We start from the raw sequence: 17,906 nt of genomic DNA, 5'->3' as shown, positions 1-17,906 counted from the left end.
GTCTTTGGGATTATCTCCAATTTATCCTGAATACACCTTGTTTGTGCATAGTTGTCTGCCAGTTGTCTACATTATTAAGACTGTGAACTCCGTGAGGAAAGGGACTTTTTTTTTAAACCCTTCCTTGTACACCCAGCGATTAGCATAGTGCCAGGCAAATAGCAGCCGCTTAACAAATGATTATTTACTGACTCCAAGAGAGTAGGAACTGTTTTTTGCCTTAATTATAAATGCTTGTTGACTGGACTTGATGGTACTAAGAATGAGATAGAAGCCTCCAGTTCCCCCAAAGCCTTCTAGCCTACCTAAGTTGAGAGTTCACAGAGGAAGACAACATTATGCAAATTAAACACGCCGAAACAACCCACCTCCACAGGTCATAAGAAAGTGCACAGTAGGCACGACCAGGGAGGAGTCAGGAACAGTCACCTAGCAACCGTAGAACACAACTGGGATAGGGGTTAAATCTGAAGACCCAGGGAGGGAACATAGAGCCTAGGTGTGCGAGAACTGCCACATTTCGGCGTTTTAGCCACGCCCCAGAGCCGGCTTGTTTGTAAGTGGCGCGTGGCTGTGCGCTACATGCCCGAGTGCGCTCGGGCCGCACGCGCACGCGCATCACCAAGCGCGTACCCCGGGTCAGTCTAGACTGAGCGTGTGAGTGTTGCGCTGTCTGCGGCGCCGCGTGCGTGTCTGGCCGAGCTCCTATCCCAGGAGGCCTCGGCTCCCCCTGGCGGCAGCGGGGCCGTGGCGGCGGCAGCGACCGCGACGGCAACTCGAGCTCAGGCGTTCAGCTCGGGCAGCCGGCGGCGGGGCCTTGCCCGATAACGCGGGGTCCTCAGCTGCCTAGATGTCTAGTGCCGTCGTCTTCGCGGGCGGCTGTTAGTGCAGCTCCTGTTGGTGCGCTGTAGTGGTGGTGGCGGCTGCCGGCCAGGAGGAGCAGAGGGCGCAGAGGAGGGAGGCGGCCAAGGCGGCGGCGGAAGCGCAGAGGCGGTGGGGCCGGTGGCGCGGCAGCGGCCGAGGTAGCGGCGGCGGCCGAAGCGCAGGGGGGGGAAGATGGCGGACGTGCTGAGCGTCCTGCGCCAGTACAACATCCAGAAGAAGGAGATCGTGGTGAAGGGAGATGAGGTGATCTTCGGCGAGTTCTCCTGGCCCAAGAACGTCAAGACCAACTATGTGATCTGGGGGTGAGTGAAGCTCTGCTGCGGCCCAGGGGGAGGGCGGGCGGGCGGGAGGGAAGGACAGCGCCCCCTCCCCGCTCTCCTGCCCGGCCTCCCTGCATCCCGGGGAGAGGGGGGAGAGAGGAAGCGTGCGGCGAGGAAAGTTTCCCCCCAACGCTGGAGTTAACTTTGGAGGCGAGAGAGGCAGGGGAAGGGCCGTCCCTGCAGATGTCCGCCCCCTTTAAACCTTTAGGGAGCGGGGGGGGGCGGGGCGGGACCAAGAGGGCTCTTAGGGGCCGCGGCCTTCCCGAAGCCCCCCACTTGCGGACTCGTCCCTCCGGGACCCTTGGCTCTGGCGGGTTGCCATACGTGTGGGGCGTCCCTTCCCCTGCCCGCTCGCCCCTCCACCTCGCGCTTTCTCCCTACATTCTCTCTCTCTCCGCCGGCCAGGGGTCTGAGCACGCTGTTAGGGGTACCCAGAGACGGAGGAGAAGGAGCTGGGCAGGTGTCCTCGAGAGGAGAGGGACTGAAGAGTTTGGTGGGTGTGTTCAGGGGAGGTGGGAGCCCAGTGAGGTTTAGGGATAGGTGAGGGATGTCACTGAAAGTCTGGGATATGGCTTTCTTGTCAGGTTTAGGTGCGAAGGCAGTAGGTGCTCACGGAGATTGTGTTTGACATCAATCAAGTAACATTCAGTAAGCGCCTACTCTGTGACCGGCTCACAGGCGAAAAAACTCAATTCCTGCTCCCAAGGAGCTCAATCTAATGGAGATCAGGTAGACATAAGGGATGATCATTTTTGAAAGTCAGTGTGATGGAGCGAAGGGATATGATTGTATGTCTGGGCCTGCATTTATCTTTTTAGGTCTGGTTTTTCCACGTTATAAAGTCCTTTTGTGTTTCTTTACTTTACTAAAATTATGATGTGTCGGGGATTCTTGGGCATGGAGATTGTCCCAGGATCCTTACTGTCATTGTTTATTTATTATGACAGTCTCATACTTGGTGAGGTTTGTACTTTTAGGCTCCTGGGAGCAGAAACATAAGTCCTCAGCAAGGGAAAGGTGTAGAACTTGAACTGTAGTTGAAAGGACAGGTGAAATTAAGTTATTCTTGGGTGATTTTTGTCATATTGAATTCTTACTGCAGAAGGGTTTAGTTGTCTTGGTTGATTTTTATATATCATGTTGTGATATTCAACTTTTCTTAAATGTATCTCCTTAACAGAATTTGCACAAGGTCACAAAACTTTTTTTTAATTGTGTTTTTGTTTTATGAAGCACATTCCCTGAGCTGCTAGGGTAATACGGAGACAAAAAACAGTTCCACCTCTATTTGAAAGGAGATTATAGTCTGTTAGATGTGACATTTGTGTAGATATTTATTACTGTTTGATTGAGTGCCTTGGGACTTAAGAGGAGGAGTGATCACTCTTGACTGTATTTGAGCTGGTTCTGGAAGGATATGCAGAATTTACCCAAGTAGAACTTGGGAAGGGAGGACTTTAAAGGAAGATGAAACTGCATGTGCAACAGTATAGAGGCAAGTTAACTTAGGATATGTTTGAGAAAGTAGTCCAGTTTGGGGAGATTAGAAAAGTAATAGGAGACCAGGATAGGAAGCTATATTGGGACCTGATTATGAAGACCTTTGAAGCACCTATTCAAAATTATATTGCTCATAAATATTGTTTTGACTGAAGTATAGGGCCTTCCCCCACATTTGACATATATTACATTTGTGTAGACTGTTGCCAGTGCTATATTTCAGTTTGTGTGTATGGAATATACATGCGTACATAATTCATTTTCTCTTTTGAAGACACTTCATTTTAGTCAATGATGTTTGTTTGTTTGTTTGTTTGTTTTTAACAATATGTAGGTTTGGGAAGCAGCTCTTGTTTTTGCAATAGGCCTAGGGATCTTTAGCAAATAAAGTCCCAGGCAGTTAGCACTGAGAGGTTACGAGTTATAGGATTATTGATCCAGATCTGTAACAGACTTCAGAAGTCAACTAGTTCAACTCCCTTCACTTTACAAATGACGAATATTAGGCCCATGGAGGTTAAATGACTTGCAAGGTAGTAAATATTATAGGTAGAATTTGAACCTAAGTGCTCTGAATCCAAATTCAGTGTTCTTTCACCTGTACTACACTACTTCTGTAGTAAGTAACAGAGGTAGGATTTTTAGCTTGGTTCTTCCTACCTCCAAGTCTACCAGGTAACAGTGCCCCTACTGAACTTTCTAACAGATTAGCTTGGTATATTGATCTTAATTTCATATTTCCCATCTTCTGATGGAAGTGCTAACAGTGAAATTCTCAGAATGTGAGCAGCAAAAAGAAGGAAAAGCCAAACTATTCAACTTCTGACTGGATAACCCAAGCCCTGAACGAGAATGGGCTGAAAAAAACTTTGTTATGCAAATCATAACAGAATTGATTTTGTACTTAAACCTTTAGCATGGGTTTATTAGACTCCACTAACCAACTGGAAATTATTTTATGAAAGTGTGATGTATGTTTACATACACACATGTATACTGGCTTTTGGAGCCTAATATACTGTGGTGTAGTACTAAATGTACACACTAAAGACCTTTCCTTAGATCAAGGTGTTTTGTGTAAATTTTCTCGGGAGACATTTAATATGATCTAACAGTGACATAAAGAATATAGTATATTGACATTTTTCCCATTAAAAGATTTTAAACCATTTCACATTATCTTCATTCTGTTAATTAAATAATTGTGCAAGATAGAGAACATCAAAAGCTCAAAACTAATTTGTTTCTTTTTATGCTAGCACAGAGATGCATAATTTTGATCTTTTTCTACTACCTCTTTTCAGATATAGTAACACAATGTGCAGATGACCCAGTGTATCTTCATGGAAATACTGTAAAGATTTTTTGTTCAGTGTTTGGGCCTGTAATAAATGGGATGAAGCATTTTCCTGATGAAGAAATCTTGAGAGAACAGTATGTTCTCTGGTTTGCTTCAATGAATGGTTTACTTGGAGGGGAGATCTGGGTTTTGGAGATGGGTAGATAGAATATAACACAAGCACTTTGAGTGAAGGGTTGAGGAAAACAGATCCAGATCATAGATGATGTTTCATGAGGATTTAAGGAACTTGACTCAAGAAAAATTCAGCAGTTTGAGATAGTTTGGTTGTTTGTGGAAACATATTTTTTTTTTCACATTTTATAAATCTGTTTTAAGTTGTGGGTAGAAATCACAAAAATTTTCAGTACTCTATATGTATTTAGATCTCCTGGGAAAAGATCACTAGCATCTTGATCCAAAGGATTTTTGAAGCTGTGAGTGAGATATTTTCCTGTTGCTTGCAGTTAGTAAAGGACAAAAGCTGACTATGCCAGTTTGTTGTTATGGAAGTTTATATGACCTAATAATAATAATAAAACTCAAAAATTATGTAGTAATTTAAGATTTGTAAAACAAACTCCTCAAACAACCCTTTGAGGCGTGTAGTACTAGTATTCAGGTGAGGAAACAGACTTTGAGAAGTTCAGTGCTACAGTCAAACAGTTACTAAGTCTGATGTGAGATTTGAACCTGTAGAGGTCTTCTGTCTCCATGTTTAATGTTTCATTTACTGTGCATCAAAGCATAGTGCTTAGAATGTTTTGTAAAATGAGTCTAATAAGGTCTTCACTACTCACCTCACAAGATTGTTGTGAAGTTAAAGTGAGATGATAGATGCAAAGTACATTGTAAAGTTAAGACAGTATATGTCAGTAGCAGTGGTTATGCCAGAATAATTCTTAAATGTTTTAATCTTGTGAGGTTATCTTCATTTATTCTTTTCCCTCAAGTATTTTAGTGGTCTCACAGTTAAACTTTTAATTCAAATGTTTCTCATACATGTATATACAATTTTATGCATAGGATAATTACCTAGGTCAGTGGTGTCAAACCTGCAGGATGCATATTAACTTAGAAAACAGCTTATGTTGTATTTCTATTGTATAAAACATTTCTCAGTTAAATTTTAATCTGTTTTGGGCTACACACCAACACTGATTTTGGGACAGTAAGTTTGACATTTCTGATCTAGGTGAACTATCATGAGATTATGAGGCCCAAGTGAGATAATGTATGTAAAGTGCTTCATAAACTTTAAAGCCTTACATGAATGTTTATCTCAATGGCAATATTAATTATCCTGTGCCAAGGGACTGGTATTAAATAAATGAAAATTTATTTTTAAAAAAAGTGAAACTTCTTAACAGTTATTTAAAATTATATTACATACATTATGGTCAGTTGTATCTAAATTTCTCAAAATAATTTTTTCTAAGTATTGTATTTTTAAGGGTTTTAAATTTGCATTTTATTAGGTCAAATATTTTGATGGTGTTATAATTTTGCACTAACATGAGTACTTATTAAGTGTCTATTGTGGTATGTAGTACTAGGGAAAATACAAAGATTAACAAGTCAGCCTCTGTGCTCATAGAGCTTCAAGTAGGAAATTTGACATAATAAAAATAAATGTAATGTAGAGTAATACCTCATTAGTACATATGGTTATAAAGTGCTATGTTATCAAGTCGAAGAATGGAATAAGTGTGAATGGGGGAGCTCAGAGAAAGTTTCACAGAGAAAGTGACATTTTAGCTTGGAGTTTAAAAAATGAGTATAGATTTGTAGTGGTTTGGGGTGAGTGAGGGAAGACCATTCTAGGCATAGAGGAAGGTATGGAGATCAAAAAGTGTTGTGCATATATGGGGAAGGACAAGTAGTCCAGTTAGTCTGGAATTTAGGATAGGTAGGAGTGAATTAGTATGAGAGAAGACTGGAAAACAGGGCTTTCAATGCTGATTAAGGAATTGGAAGAATGTTAAGTTGAAAAATGACAGGAATCAGGTCTGCATGTGGAAGGAAAATTTTGCCTCAGTGTAAAGGATGAATAAAAAGGTTTAGGGAGGAAGTAGAGTGGAAAGCTGGTTAGGATACTAATAATCTTTTAAACATAATAATTGAGTAAGATCACAAAACTTAGAGCTAGCGAGGACATCAGAGTAATCTAGTCCAACTTAATGATTTTATAGATAAGGAAACTGAGGCTTAAGGAGGTTATGACTTGTCTAGGGCCACACAATCATTGGGTGGCAGAGGTGGCATTTGAATTAAGGTATCCTAACTTTTTGTTTTTCCCAGTACACTTTACTGCTTTTGAGTAAAACTCTTTCTTTGTTTACTTCAGGACAGGGAAGGAAGGCCAACCCAGAGAATACTACACTTTGGATTCTATCTTGTTCCTGCTTAATAATGTACATCTTTCTCATCCTGTATATGTCCGGCGTGCAGCAGTAAGTAGAACTCCTTTCAGTGGTTTGTTGCTATAGGAACTTCTATTTTATGTACATTATATGGGACAGTTAAATTTCTAATTATATTTTTAATTTTCCTGTTTGTAAATTCAAAAGAATGAAGGGGAGGGAAAGTGACACAGGCAAGAATACAGGAAACTAAAAGCTAGGCTAATGTTTGTGATTTACATTCTTTTCATATGAAACGTATTCATGTGCTCACACCAACAAAAGCAGGGAGAAGTTGCTGGAATGATTTTCTATGTAAAATAATCTAGTAGGGCATTTGATGATATAAGATATTTTATGATACATTGTGTATTTTGTAGTCATATTCCAAAAGCTATAGAAGGGCAGAATTCTAGTTGTGAAATTCTGTGACCCTATAGCTTCAACAGAGTTATGGTAGTTTCATCAATAGAGTTGTTTATATATCTCTTAGAAGCAGGTAGAGCTTTAAAAAATAACCATGAGAAACTTTTCTCTGTTTTTAAAAACTGTACAAAAAGTATGAGTCTGTGATAAGAACATTTAAAAATATTGTCAGAGTAATTAGAAGTAATATGTAATTATTGTTAGAGTTAATTATTTCTGTATCTCATGTAAATAGGCTGGCTAAAAAAAAATCTTGCATATTGATCATGTATAGGCAGTTTATAAAATTGAATTAAGAATTAGCTTTACATTTTTATGACAGATGTAGGAATTATCTTATTTGTAAAGTGAATGCTTTCATTTCTGTGATTATCTTTATCCTGAGGTTTTCACACAGTGTCTGGCACTGTCCTCTGTACTATATTTAACAGTGAAATGAATACTCTATGTAGAATGAGATAATAAGATCAAGATACTTGCCTATACTCTTTTTAGCCAACTGGCACTACTCTTGCATGTCATCATTGTAGGCCTAATTGTTGGTAAAATTGGAATATTTTACTTTGCCACTTGAAAAAAAAATCCCCTAACCCTATGGATTAGTATATACTAGGAATATGAAGTGGAGAACTGAGGCAATTATAACATCCAGTTGATTCAGGTCCCTGAATTTATCTTACTTTGAAAATTTGCACAGTGTTTTCTTGACCTCCACCTGCCTTGGTAGTATTTTTAAAAATGTAGAAATCTGAATCACTTGCTTAAGATGTAGATACTTGCAGCATTTTAGTTTTATTAAACCTTATTTTCCATCCTCCTGAAATAGCCTGCATAGTTATTATTTGAGGAGGTTAGTTTGTTTTTATGTATATGGAACCTTATTAACAGGAAACTACACAGGAGAAAAAGAAGCTGCATGGACAGAGGGTAGGTTTGGAATTAGAGAATCTGTGTTCAGATCCTGTCGCTGGCACTTAGTACATGTAACTTGGGACAAGTCACTTCATTTTCCTGGGCCTCAGTTTCATTCCCTTCAAAATGAGGGGTAAGGACCCTTTCAGCTCTAAATCCAATCTAAATCTTGATTCTATAATGTACTAATTGAGAGTAGAGGAAGCAGGAAAGACATCTGATGAGCTAAGAAGAACCATTGTGTAGGGAGTGTCTTCAGTTTGGGGAGTGAAAGAAATGATTTCTCAGATGTGTAAAGTGTGACATCTATGATAAAATAGTGAATGTTCAGAGTTTGTTTTGGAGATTGAAATGGGATAAATAACTGTAAAAATGATAGCATTGAGAAAAGTGGAAAGAATATTTAAAATCAGAAAACTTGGTTTAAGGTCCTAGTTCCAGCACTTACTAGTTATGTGACTGGTAAAGTAATTTAATACCTGAAGTTGTTTTATTATCTGTATTCTGACAAAATTGTTGTGAAAAATAGTGCTTTGTAAATCTTAAAGTCATATATAACTTATAGTTATATAAACTGTATGTATAATATATGTAAATATATAATATTATATATAAATAACTTAAGAGTTCCTTTTCAAGAGTAAATATTTCTAAATGTCTTATGTATTTGAAAACAATTCAGCCAAAATTTATTTCTGAAAAAAAGTTTAGATTCATCAGCATCTTTTGACTGACTTCTTTCTATAATTATCATATTTAAAGATATTTGGTATGTAGATATATTTGAGTGGAATTCAAGAAGCCATGTGGTTTTTAGTTGAGCAAATTTCATAAATTTTAAAGTACTATTTACTTATGTCAAATCTATAACTTTCTCTTTAGACTGAAAACATTCCTGTGGTTAGAAGACCTGATAGAAAAGATTTACTTGCATATCTAAATGGTGAAACATGTGAGTAATTACTACTGTTGTTCTTTAGGTAAAAAACTTTCTGGCATACAAAGGGGAAATTACAGTTGATTTTATCAGCTTGTATTAATATGCATTTTACCTACATTCTGAGGTAGCTGATTCACCTCTTTGAATTATGAGACACTGTTGCTCCTGGTCCCTGCTCTCTTGTGATCTTCCACAAGTATGCCATCAGTTTTCCATTGTAAGGCACTTAAAAGTAGGGAATTGTCTCGTTATTTGACTTTGTAACCCTCGTACCTGGTATATATTTAAAAGGACTTAACACATACCTGATTGATTTGCTTGATCAGTTTGGGTTGGAGATGTTTCTGTGAACATAGTGGGAATGGGGGATGAATAGAACTGAACAGAAAGTTGTCAGAGCCTATTTGGGATAGAGGGGAAAGCAAGGACAGAAAAAAAGACTGTGACAGTTGGAGTGTAGTTGGTTACAAGGTTTGGAACAGTTTTTTATGTAATTGTCTTATTTTCTTACTAGACATTGAACTCTAGAAGGAAGAATCTGTGATTTTATTTATTTGCCTTGTACTTTATACCATAGGCAGTTTACTTCATGAATGTTTGTTGAATTTATTCATTAGCAGCTTTCATATAAATTATGAGTCTCCATCAGAGGTTCCTAAGCCTATTTGGCCTACCACCCTCTCTTCAAAAAAAAAAATATTACTCAGCATCCCCCTTTGCATCATTTCAAAAAAATATAAAATTTTTTTTTAAAAAAAATGACACATCTTAAATTTAATAATTTATTTAAATTTGTTTTTTTCTCCTGCATTGAAATTTTGATGACATAATATTGCATCATGTATTGTAAACAAATCATCACATGCATACATTCCTGCCGTTACATGCTGGACTTCCCGACAATGCACAACACACTCGCCTCCCAACACTTGCTTGTTAAGACCTGTCAGTGGACTTGACTACTGATTGGTTATAAATTGCATTTTGCATGTTTATTTGGAAAATAACGTAATCACCATGACTTGTGTAACTGTTACACAACAGATGAACTATGTATGAATAGTTTTTTAAAATTTTCTTCTCTTCTTTATGCTTCCACTACCCCCTTATTTTTATTCAATGCTCCCCAATTGCACCTGAGGCTACTACCACCCCCCTGTATCATTCCAGCACCCCCAAGAGGTGGTATCACCTACTTTGAGAACCTCTGGACATAGAGACATTGCTAACAAGAACATTGTAGTCTAACATTTTCTTCTATTGCCAGGTCTCACATTAGGCAAAATTTTTGCATCAACTCAGGTTAAAACCTTTTCAGCATTTTCTTTTCAGAGTTTGCAAACCTCTAGCAAATATTCTTTTTTTCTATTTTATTATCTACCACTTATTTTATAGAGCATGGATTCTTAATCTTTTTGTGTCATGGACCTTTTTGGTAGTTTGAAGCCTTTGAATCCCTTCTCAGAATAATATAATTAAATTCATAAAATAAAATATTTAAAATTACAAGGGAAAATAATTAAGTTATGTTACTAAAATATGTCTTTTAAAAAGTTCACAGACCTTAGGTTAGAAGCCTACATATCAATTTGGTAACATCAAAGTTTTTTATTTTTTAACCATATTTTTTTTCCTGCCTATTTTAACAAATTACTAAATGGTCACAAAAACCTAAAAAAAAATTGCTATTAAAAGAGTTTTCCATCTTATATAAATTGATCAGTGCTTTTAAAAATGAATATATAAACATTAAAAAACACTTAAATTAGAATGAGTCAGGTGAGAAAACAAAAGGTCTTAAAGGTTCTTAAGATAAATTTTTAGTAGTTTAATGAACAAAAATAGATGCTGTCTTTGTGTAGAACATTCGCTCCTGAGAGAAATACAACAATAAGTATGACGTGCTCTGACTTCATGGAGCTTATAGATATGATGGATGCACAAATCTAGATATGTCGTAGATAGGTTTACATAATATACCATATTATAACATTCGTAATCAGGAATCCTTTCTAATGAAGGAATTTATATAAACCTTCTATAAAAGGAGACCGTATGGTATAATGAAGAGTACTGGATCTGAACTCAAAGGAAATCCTCTACCTGTATGCAAATGATTTAAACTTCTTAGGCCTCAGTTTCTTCATCTTTAAAATAAAGGTGTTGGACTAGTTGGCCTCTGAGGTCCCCTCTAGTTCTACATCAATGATCTCGTAAACTGCTTGCCTTTTTAATGAAATGATGCTAGAGCATCTAAGAGAAATGGGGGTTTTTATGGAGATCTGCAGGATGGTAATGGGGTATTTTCACTAGGGTTATCAGGTTGTCATTTGTAAAGATCAAATGAAACAATATGAAAACAAAAGCCTTATATCAGAGCAAACTGTAAATATTGAACTTTCTGAATGAGTCTTTTTGAATCTTTAGCAACATCTGCAAGTATTGACAGAAGTGCACCCCTTGAAATAGGCCTTCAACGATCCACGCAAGGTATGTCTCAAATATTAATACATTCATGTTAAATTCTAATTCATTTGGAAGCTGTGTACTTAAAATTATCCGTTTTTTTTCTTTCAGTAAAAAGAGCAGCAGATGAAATATTAGCAGAGGCAAAGAAGCCACGAATTGAGGTAATGATTATAAAATGTGATTTATTGTCACAACAAATTGGTTATGTTTGTATTTTAATTTTTTGTGAATTATAAAAACTCGGGGTATTAAGCCTTATTTACATAATATTTTTGCAAGGTTTCTATTTCCTTTACCTTTATAGAGATGGACAAGGGAGGCATCCTTGAACTCCTTGAATAGAATCAGCACCAGGTTCTTTGCCACATGAAAGGAGCCTAATGGCATTCAAAACCTCTTCTTCAGTTGGAACTTCAGCTAGGGAGGGATTGACTTCATTCTGAGGTAAACCTCAGTGGCCTCAGCATTGATTGATGATGGTCTGTTGAGAACACTATGGAAGTGTTCAGCCCGTCTCTCTAGGATCATGTTCTTATCACTAATCAATGTGGCTCCATCAGCAGTGGGTAGTTGAGATGCACCATGATCTATGAATAGCGTTCAGGTATCATAAAAGTGCTTTGGATTGCTACTATCAGCATAAAACTGAATTTCATCTGCCTTCTTACTGCACCAAGAATCCTGCATCTCTCTAAGCTTTGTACCTTACTTTTGTTGGAATTAAATACTGTCTCCTTTTTTTTTTCTTTTTTAATTTATTTTGATTTATCAACAATTACTTCCATAAGTTTTTGAGTTTTAAATTTTTCTCCCCCTCCTTTCCCCTCTCCCTCCCCAAGATGGCGCACAATCTGATATAGGCTATACATACACATTCCTGTCAAACATATTTTCACATTAGTAATGTTGTAAGGAAGAATTAGAGTCAATAGGAGGAACCACCAGAAAGAGGAAACAAAACAAAACAGAAGAAAAAAAATAGCTAATAACTATGCTTTGATCTGCATTCAAACTCCATAGGATGTGGATAGCATTTTCCATCCTGAGACCTTTGGAGATGTCTTAGATCCCTGCATTGCTGAGAAGGGCTTAGTCTTTCAATGGTAGTCATAGCACAACGTGGCAGATCCTGTGTACAACGTTCTCCTGGTTCTGCTCATTTCACTGAGCATCAGTCCATACAAGTGTTTCCCAGTTTTTCTGAAGTCTGCCTGCTCATCTAAATGCGGCCTTCTTAGAGATGGATGAACTATCCTGCCGGTAAGCCTGTGGAGTTCTCATTTTTCATTTAGTAGCTTCTCAGTTTCCCCATCATTTTCATCAAACCAGTCTTGATATTTGTCAGTGTTCTGACCCAGGTGAGCAAATGCAGTGCTATACACCAAATCTCTGAAAGCTGCCCACTCCTTTTCTGCTTCACTTTTGCCAGTTGTATGTTGGCTCAACTTTCTCTGACGGCAAATTCTTCATCTTGAAAAGGCTATAAGCCAAGACCAAAATGGAGGGAGTCCTGGTGCATGATTTTTTGTTTGCAGATGATTGTGCACTCAATGCAGCCTCCGAAGCTGAGATGCAACAAAGTATGGTTTGATTCTTTACTGCTTGTGCTAATTTTGGCCTAACAATTAACACCAAGAAAACAAAGGTGCTCCATCAGCTACCACCACACCATCCATACGTGGAATCATCAGTTACGGCAAATGGAGAAGTTTTGAATGCTATGGATAAGTTTACTTACCTAGGCAGTGTACTTTCCAGAGATGTACACATTGATAATGAGGTTGACACACACATTGCCAGAGCTAGCTCAGTGTGTGAGAGGCTCTGAAGGAAAGTATGGGCGGGAAGAGATATTAGACTGATTACCAAACTGAAGGTCTGCAGAGCTGTTGTACTGACCTCATTGTTGTATGCCTGTGAAAACTGGACAGTATACCAGTGCCATGCCAGAAAACTAAATCGCTTCCATTTGAATTGTCTTAGGAAGATTCTGAAGATCACCTGGCAGGATTAGATACCAGACACTGAGGTCTTTTCTTGAACTAAACTGCTAATCATTCAAACTCTGCTTCAGAGAGCACGACTCCATTAGGCTGGCCATATTATTTGAATACAAAATGTATGCTTGCCAAAAAGACTATTTTATGGAGAACTAATACAAGGCAAGTGTTTACTTAGTGGGCAGAAGAAGCGATACAAGAACACTCTCAAGGTCTTTCTTAAGAACTTTGAAATTGATTGTGTGACATGTGAGAGAGACACTGGCACAGGACCGCTCAGCATGGCTTGCCCACATCAGGGAAGGTGCTGTGCTTTATGAGCAAAGCAGAATTGAAACAGCTGAAAAAAAAAAAAATGTAAGATGTGCACATTTAGAAAATCCGTCCCAAAGGTTCACACAGACTATTTGTTCCTGACCTGTGGCCGAACATTCCGAGCTCATGTTGGTCTGATCAGCCAGTCTGACACACTGAAACTTGACTCTAGCATAGTCATATCATTTTGGTCCTCTTCGAGAACAAAGGACAACCACCAACCAACCAAATGATATGTAAATGGAATTAGGCTTGGTCTTTCATAACTCCTTCCTTTTCCCACTAACTCATCCTTTTGGTTCTTTAGAGTTTGTCCAACCCAACCACCACTCTCTTTTTTTATTTCTTAGAGGGACTTATGATTAGAGATTTCTCTTTTCTCTTTGATTAGGATTCAAAAAGAACTTTCTCTTTTCCTCTTCTGGCTACTTGCTACTGTGTAGAGTAATAAATATTAGAGTTAAAGGTTCAAATAAGATTAATTTACATCCAGCAGTGTGACAGCTTCAGTGTTCCTCTTTTTCTAGCCAAAAATGTATAGGTCATTTTTTTTATAACCCATTGCTTTGACTAAAGACTTAATTTTAGTTTAAGATTGTTAAATTTCTTGAATTCTAACTACTTAAATGTTAATTTGATAGTCAAATAATATGATACATAAAAGTCAGGTAATTTAGAATGATACATAGTCATTGAATCTTAGAGTTGGAAAGAATCTCCTGGAAGTCATCTAATCCAATCAAGTAATTGAAGAGCAAAACATCCTTTCATGAAATGTGCATATAGGCCAAGCTGGAAGATCTCTACTTTATTACCTATGGAGGCAGCCTGCACCACTCATGAACAGCTCTGATGACTGGGATGTATTTTGATTTGTTGAACTTAAATCTTCATTTAAACTTAGATTTATTGCTTCCAGTTCTGTGTTTTGGACCCAGCAGAACAGAGATAATCCTACACTTCTGCATGTCAACCTTTTAAATATTTGAAGCTATAACTTTTATCTCCTTAAGTATTTTCTCCAGGCCAAATATCCCCAGTTCCTTCAACTCATCCCTGCATGGTACCTCTTTCTAGTTGTCTCAACATGCTGTTGACCTTCCTCCAGAGATACTATTTTGTCAGTGTTCTTTGAAAAAAGTGTCCTGAAATGGGCATAGTACTACAGTTACTGTTTGACGGGGGTAGAGTACTACCAGAATATTCCACCTCTCTTATTCTTGGTGCCTTCTAGTGTCATCCTTTAGAGCTTAATGGCTTCCATTTTATACCATTTATTCATATTAAGCTTGTTGTTCATTAAACTTCCAAGTTCTTTTTCCACGTGAATGGGGAACTAGCTATGACTCCCCATCTGGTATTTGTGCAGTTGACTTTTTGAACATGGGTATGATGCATTTATTGTAATTCAGTTTTATCGTATTAGATTTCTCTCAGCGTGTAAGTCTTTCAAGATATTTTTGGATTCTGATGCTTTTGTCCTGCATGTTAGCTTTTTTAAGAATGTATATTATTCTAAGGCAGCTAGATGGCACAGTGCTGGGTCTGGAGTCAGGAAGATTTCAATTCAGATCTGGCCTACACACTTAGTAGCTGTGAGACCCTGAGCAAGTCAGTTAACCTTTGTTTGCCTCAGTTTCCTCAGCTCTGAAATGGAGATCGTAATAGTACCTACCTCCTAGGATTGTTGTGAGGATCAAATGGAAGCTCAGTCCAGTGCCTGGCACATAATAAGTGCTTAGTAAATGTTTATTCTTTCCTTTTCTTCCTGATAGAAAGCACAAACAAATAATAGTGTGGGGTTTTAATAAAGAATTATAAAAATGAATAGTGGACATGTCATGTTTATGAAAAAGATGAAAATATGTCATACCTCTTTTAAGATTTGAAGTCTTATTTTATAGTTTGGAGAATAACTCAGTAATTAATATGAAAACATTTCACAGAGTTGTTCTTTTACTGAGGAAAAAAAAGTGCAACCAAAAGTTTGCTCTGTCTTCTAGATACTTTTTGCTTAAGTAGTCTATCACTGATAAAGATGGAGAATTCTTTGCTTAAACTATGGAAATACATTTTGCCCTCAATTCTTCCAGTGTTCCCTGTTTTTGTTTTCCTTTTTCTTACATTCAGTAAAGGGAATGGAACTTTGTACAAGTTAGCTAAGTGTGGAGAAAGTAGGTGCTTTTAAAAAATGTGAGTTATTTTAGAAATATGTTTTGCATCTTCCCCAAAGTATAGGATTATAAATTTAGAGTTACAAAGAACCTTAGAGGTCATCTAGTGCCAGTTCCTTCGATTTTGTAGATGAGGAAACGGAGGCCCAAAGAGCTTATGTGACTTGGTCAGAATCATATTGGTAGTAAGTAATAGGGCTAGGATTTGAAATTGGGTTTTCCGATTCCAAATACATTATATTCCACTTGTTGGCCTGCTTTTAAAATTTTAAAGATCAAAGGGACCTTAGTAGTTTTGTAGTCCAACCAACTCATTTTACAGATGAAGAAACTGAAGACTGAGAGGTTATGGTGAAGCAGTAATTTGAATATTTGATATTTGAATCAAATATTTGACAATTTAAATATTTAAATATTTGAACCAAAGTCTTCTGGCTAAACTTATAGCTCTTTCTATACCAAGTATTTCATATTTAATTAGTTATCTCTTATGCTCTGGCAGCAGCAAGACTAAAGGCTTATCTTATTACTAATAATTCCATCATTCTTTAGTATCTTTTTAGTCTACTCTGCATTTGTACAGATTTTATGATGTAACATTTTATTATCTTGGTTCTAATCATGTAGCATAAGAAATCCTGCCATCATATTCTACAGATCTGTATTTTTTTAAAGTTTAATTGATATCTTTTGTTTTTACATCACAGTCATTTCCAAATGTGCTGTATTCTCTTCCTGTGAGCCTTTTCTTGTAGGAAAGAAAGAAAAATAACACGGTTAAGCAGAATCAGTTAACAAGTTGATCATTTTTGACATATTCAGCATTCTACTTTAGACCTTCCTTCCCTCATGAAAGTAGAAAAGTACATTTCCTCATCTCTTCTTTGCTCTAAAACTCGATCATTTAAATTACACAGTTCAGTTTGATTTTATTCTTTCTATTTACATTATTGTAGTCATTATGTATATTTTTTCTTTAAGTTTTACTTTCCTTGCCCTGAATCAGTTCATACAAATTATCCCAGGCTTTTTCTGAATTCCTAGCTGCTTATGGTTCAAGAATATTCTGTTGTATTTTTTTTAAATCTTTATATAGCTTCTGCTTTTAAAAATATCAGTGTCATTAGCTGAATGAATAAAAATCACTATGCTCAATCTGATCTGTATCAACATAACATAATTTCATATTGAAAAGAGGCAAAAATCTTTTGATGGCTACATTTTTGAATCACCAGGAAACAACGTCTCTTACTTCATTTGAACAACAACAAAAAAAAAAGACTTAATGGCTTGTTAAATATACATTCATTACGGTGATATATTTCTTTAGTGAAAGAGTAAAATTTGTATGAACCTTAAAGCCTACCTCCTATCTAAGACTTTAATTGGTAGAATGTATATATGCATATGTGAGCTTGCATGTGCTCCATGGTAACTACAGATTTGTCTTAATTCCTTATTTCATTACAGGTATATTTTGCTTATGATCTTTTTGCAAGTCCAGTATATATTTGTGATCATTTATATTTTGCACTATGCAATATGCAAGTGATAGTTACCTAACTTAGTAATTACTGGAGACCCTGATGGAGACTAAAAAATATAATATTTAGCATAGGTATTTTATATTAAGAATGAAATAAAAGTTTTGCCTCATAACTAATCAGCTTTAAATGTTACTAGGATGAAGAGTGTGTGCGTCTTGATAAGGAGCGATTGGCTGCTCGCTTGGAGGGTCACAAAGAAGGGATTGTACAGACAGAGCAGATTAGGTAAGGAATTTCCTCAATTCAGATTGACTTTTTAACACTCAGGAATGCATATGTGGATAGCTCCACTTTTGTGTAGTTAGTTTAACATTTAGTTTGACTTTACTATTAATAAATTGCCTGCATTTTTGGCTTCCATGTGTACTTGCCTAGTAGAACAAGTGGTGGGCTGCTGGGTCCATTATGTTAGATAAACTGAAGTCCCTAATACATGTGCTTTCTGAAAATAATTTCCTTGACCGTTTTATCCCACATGTACATCTTTACCTCTTCAGAGCTCCCAGGACTTCATTTTGAATTTAAACCACAAACTACCTTCTAATTGTTACCTAAGTTATTTTTCTGTGTAGATCATTGTTCCAACTAGATCCTGTACTCCTAGAAAGCCTTCCTAATGTTGAGGTACTCTTAGATTTAATCAGAGAAGGAAAATTATAGCAGGCAAATTAAAAAAA

At 37.2% G+C, this 17,906-nt stretch overlaps 1 protein-coding gene across 1 annotated transcript in view; it reads left to right on the top strand.

The window, feature by feature from the left end:
* Positions 1 to 1,032: 1,032 nt before the first annotated feature.
* The window catches only part of CDC73 (cell division cycle 73), a 137,720-nt gene continuing 120,846 nt past the window's right edge, over positions 1,033 to 17,906 (top strand). Inside the window, exons 1-6 of the mRNA XM_027843430.1 lie at positions 1,033 to 1,187; positions 6,392 to 6,497; positions 8,667 to 8,736; positions 11,152 to 11,214; positions 11,302 to 11,354; positions 17,366 to 17,454. Of these exons, the coding sequence (XP_027699231.1) occupies positions 1,057 to 1,187; positions 6,392 to 6,497; positions 8,667 to 8,736; positions 11,152 to 11,214; positions 11,302 to 11,354; positions 17,366 to 17,454 (512 nt within the window). The 5' untranslated portion in view covers positions 1,033 to 1,056. The remainder of the gene's footprint in view (positions 1,188 to 6,391; positions 6,498 to 8,666; positions 8,737 to 11,151; positions 11,215 to 11,301; positions 11,355 to 17,365; positions 17,455 to 17,906) is intronic.

This window comes from Vombatus ursinus, unplaced genomic scaffold (genome assembly GCF_900497805.2).
Source record: "Vombatus ursinus unplaced genomic scaffold, bare-nosed wombat genome assembly UNPS02014909.1, whole genome shotgun sequence".
NCBI lineage: Eukaryota > Metazoa > Chordata > Mammalia > Diprotodontia > Vombatidae > Vombatus > Vombatus ursinus.
Note: the sequence above shows the minus strand (reverse complement) of the source record. Positions and strands in the feature narration are given on the sequence as shown.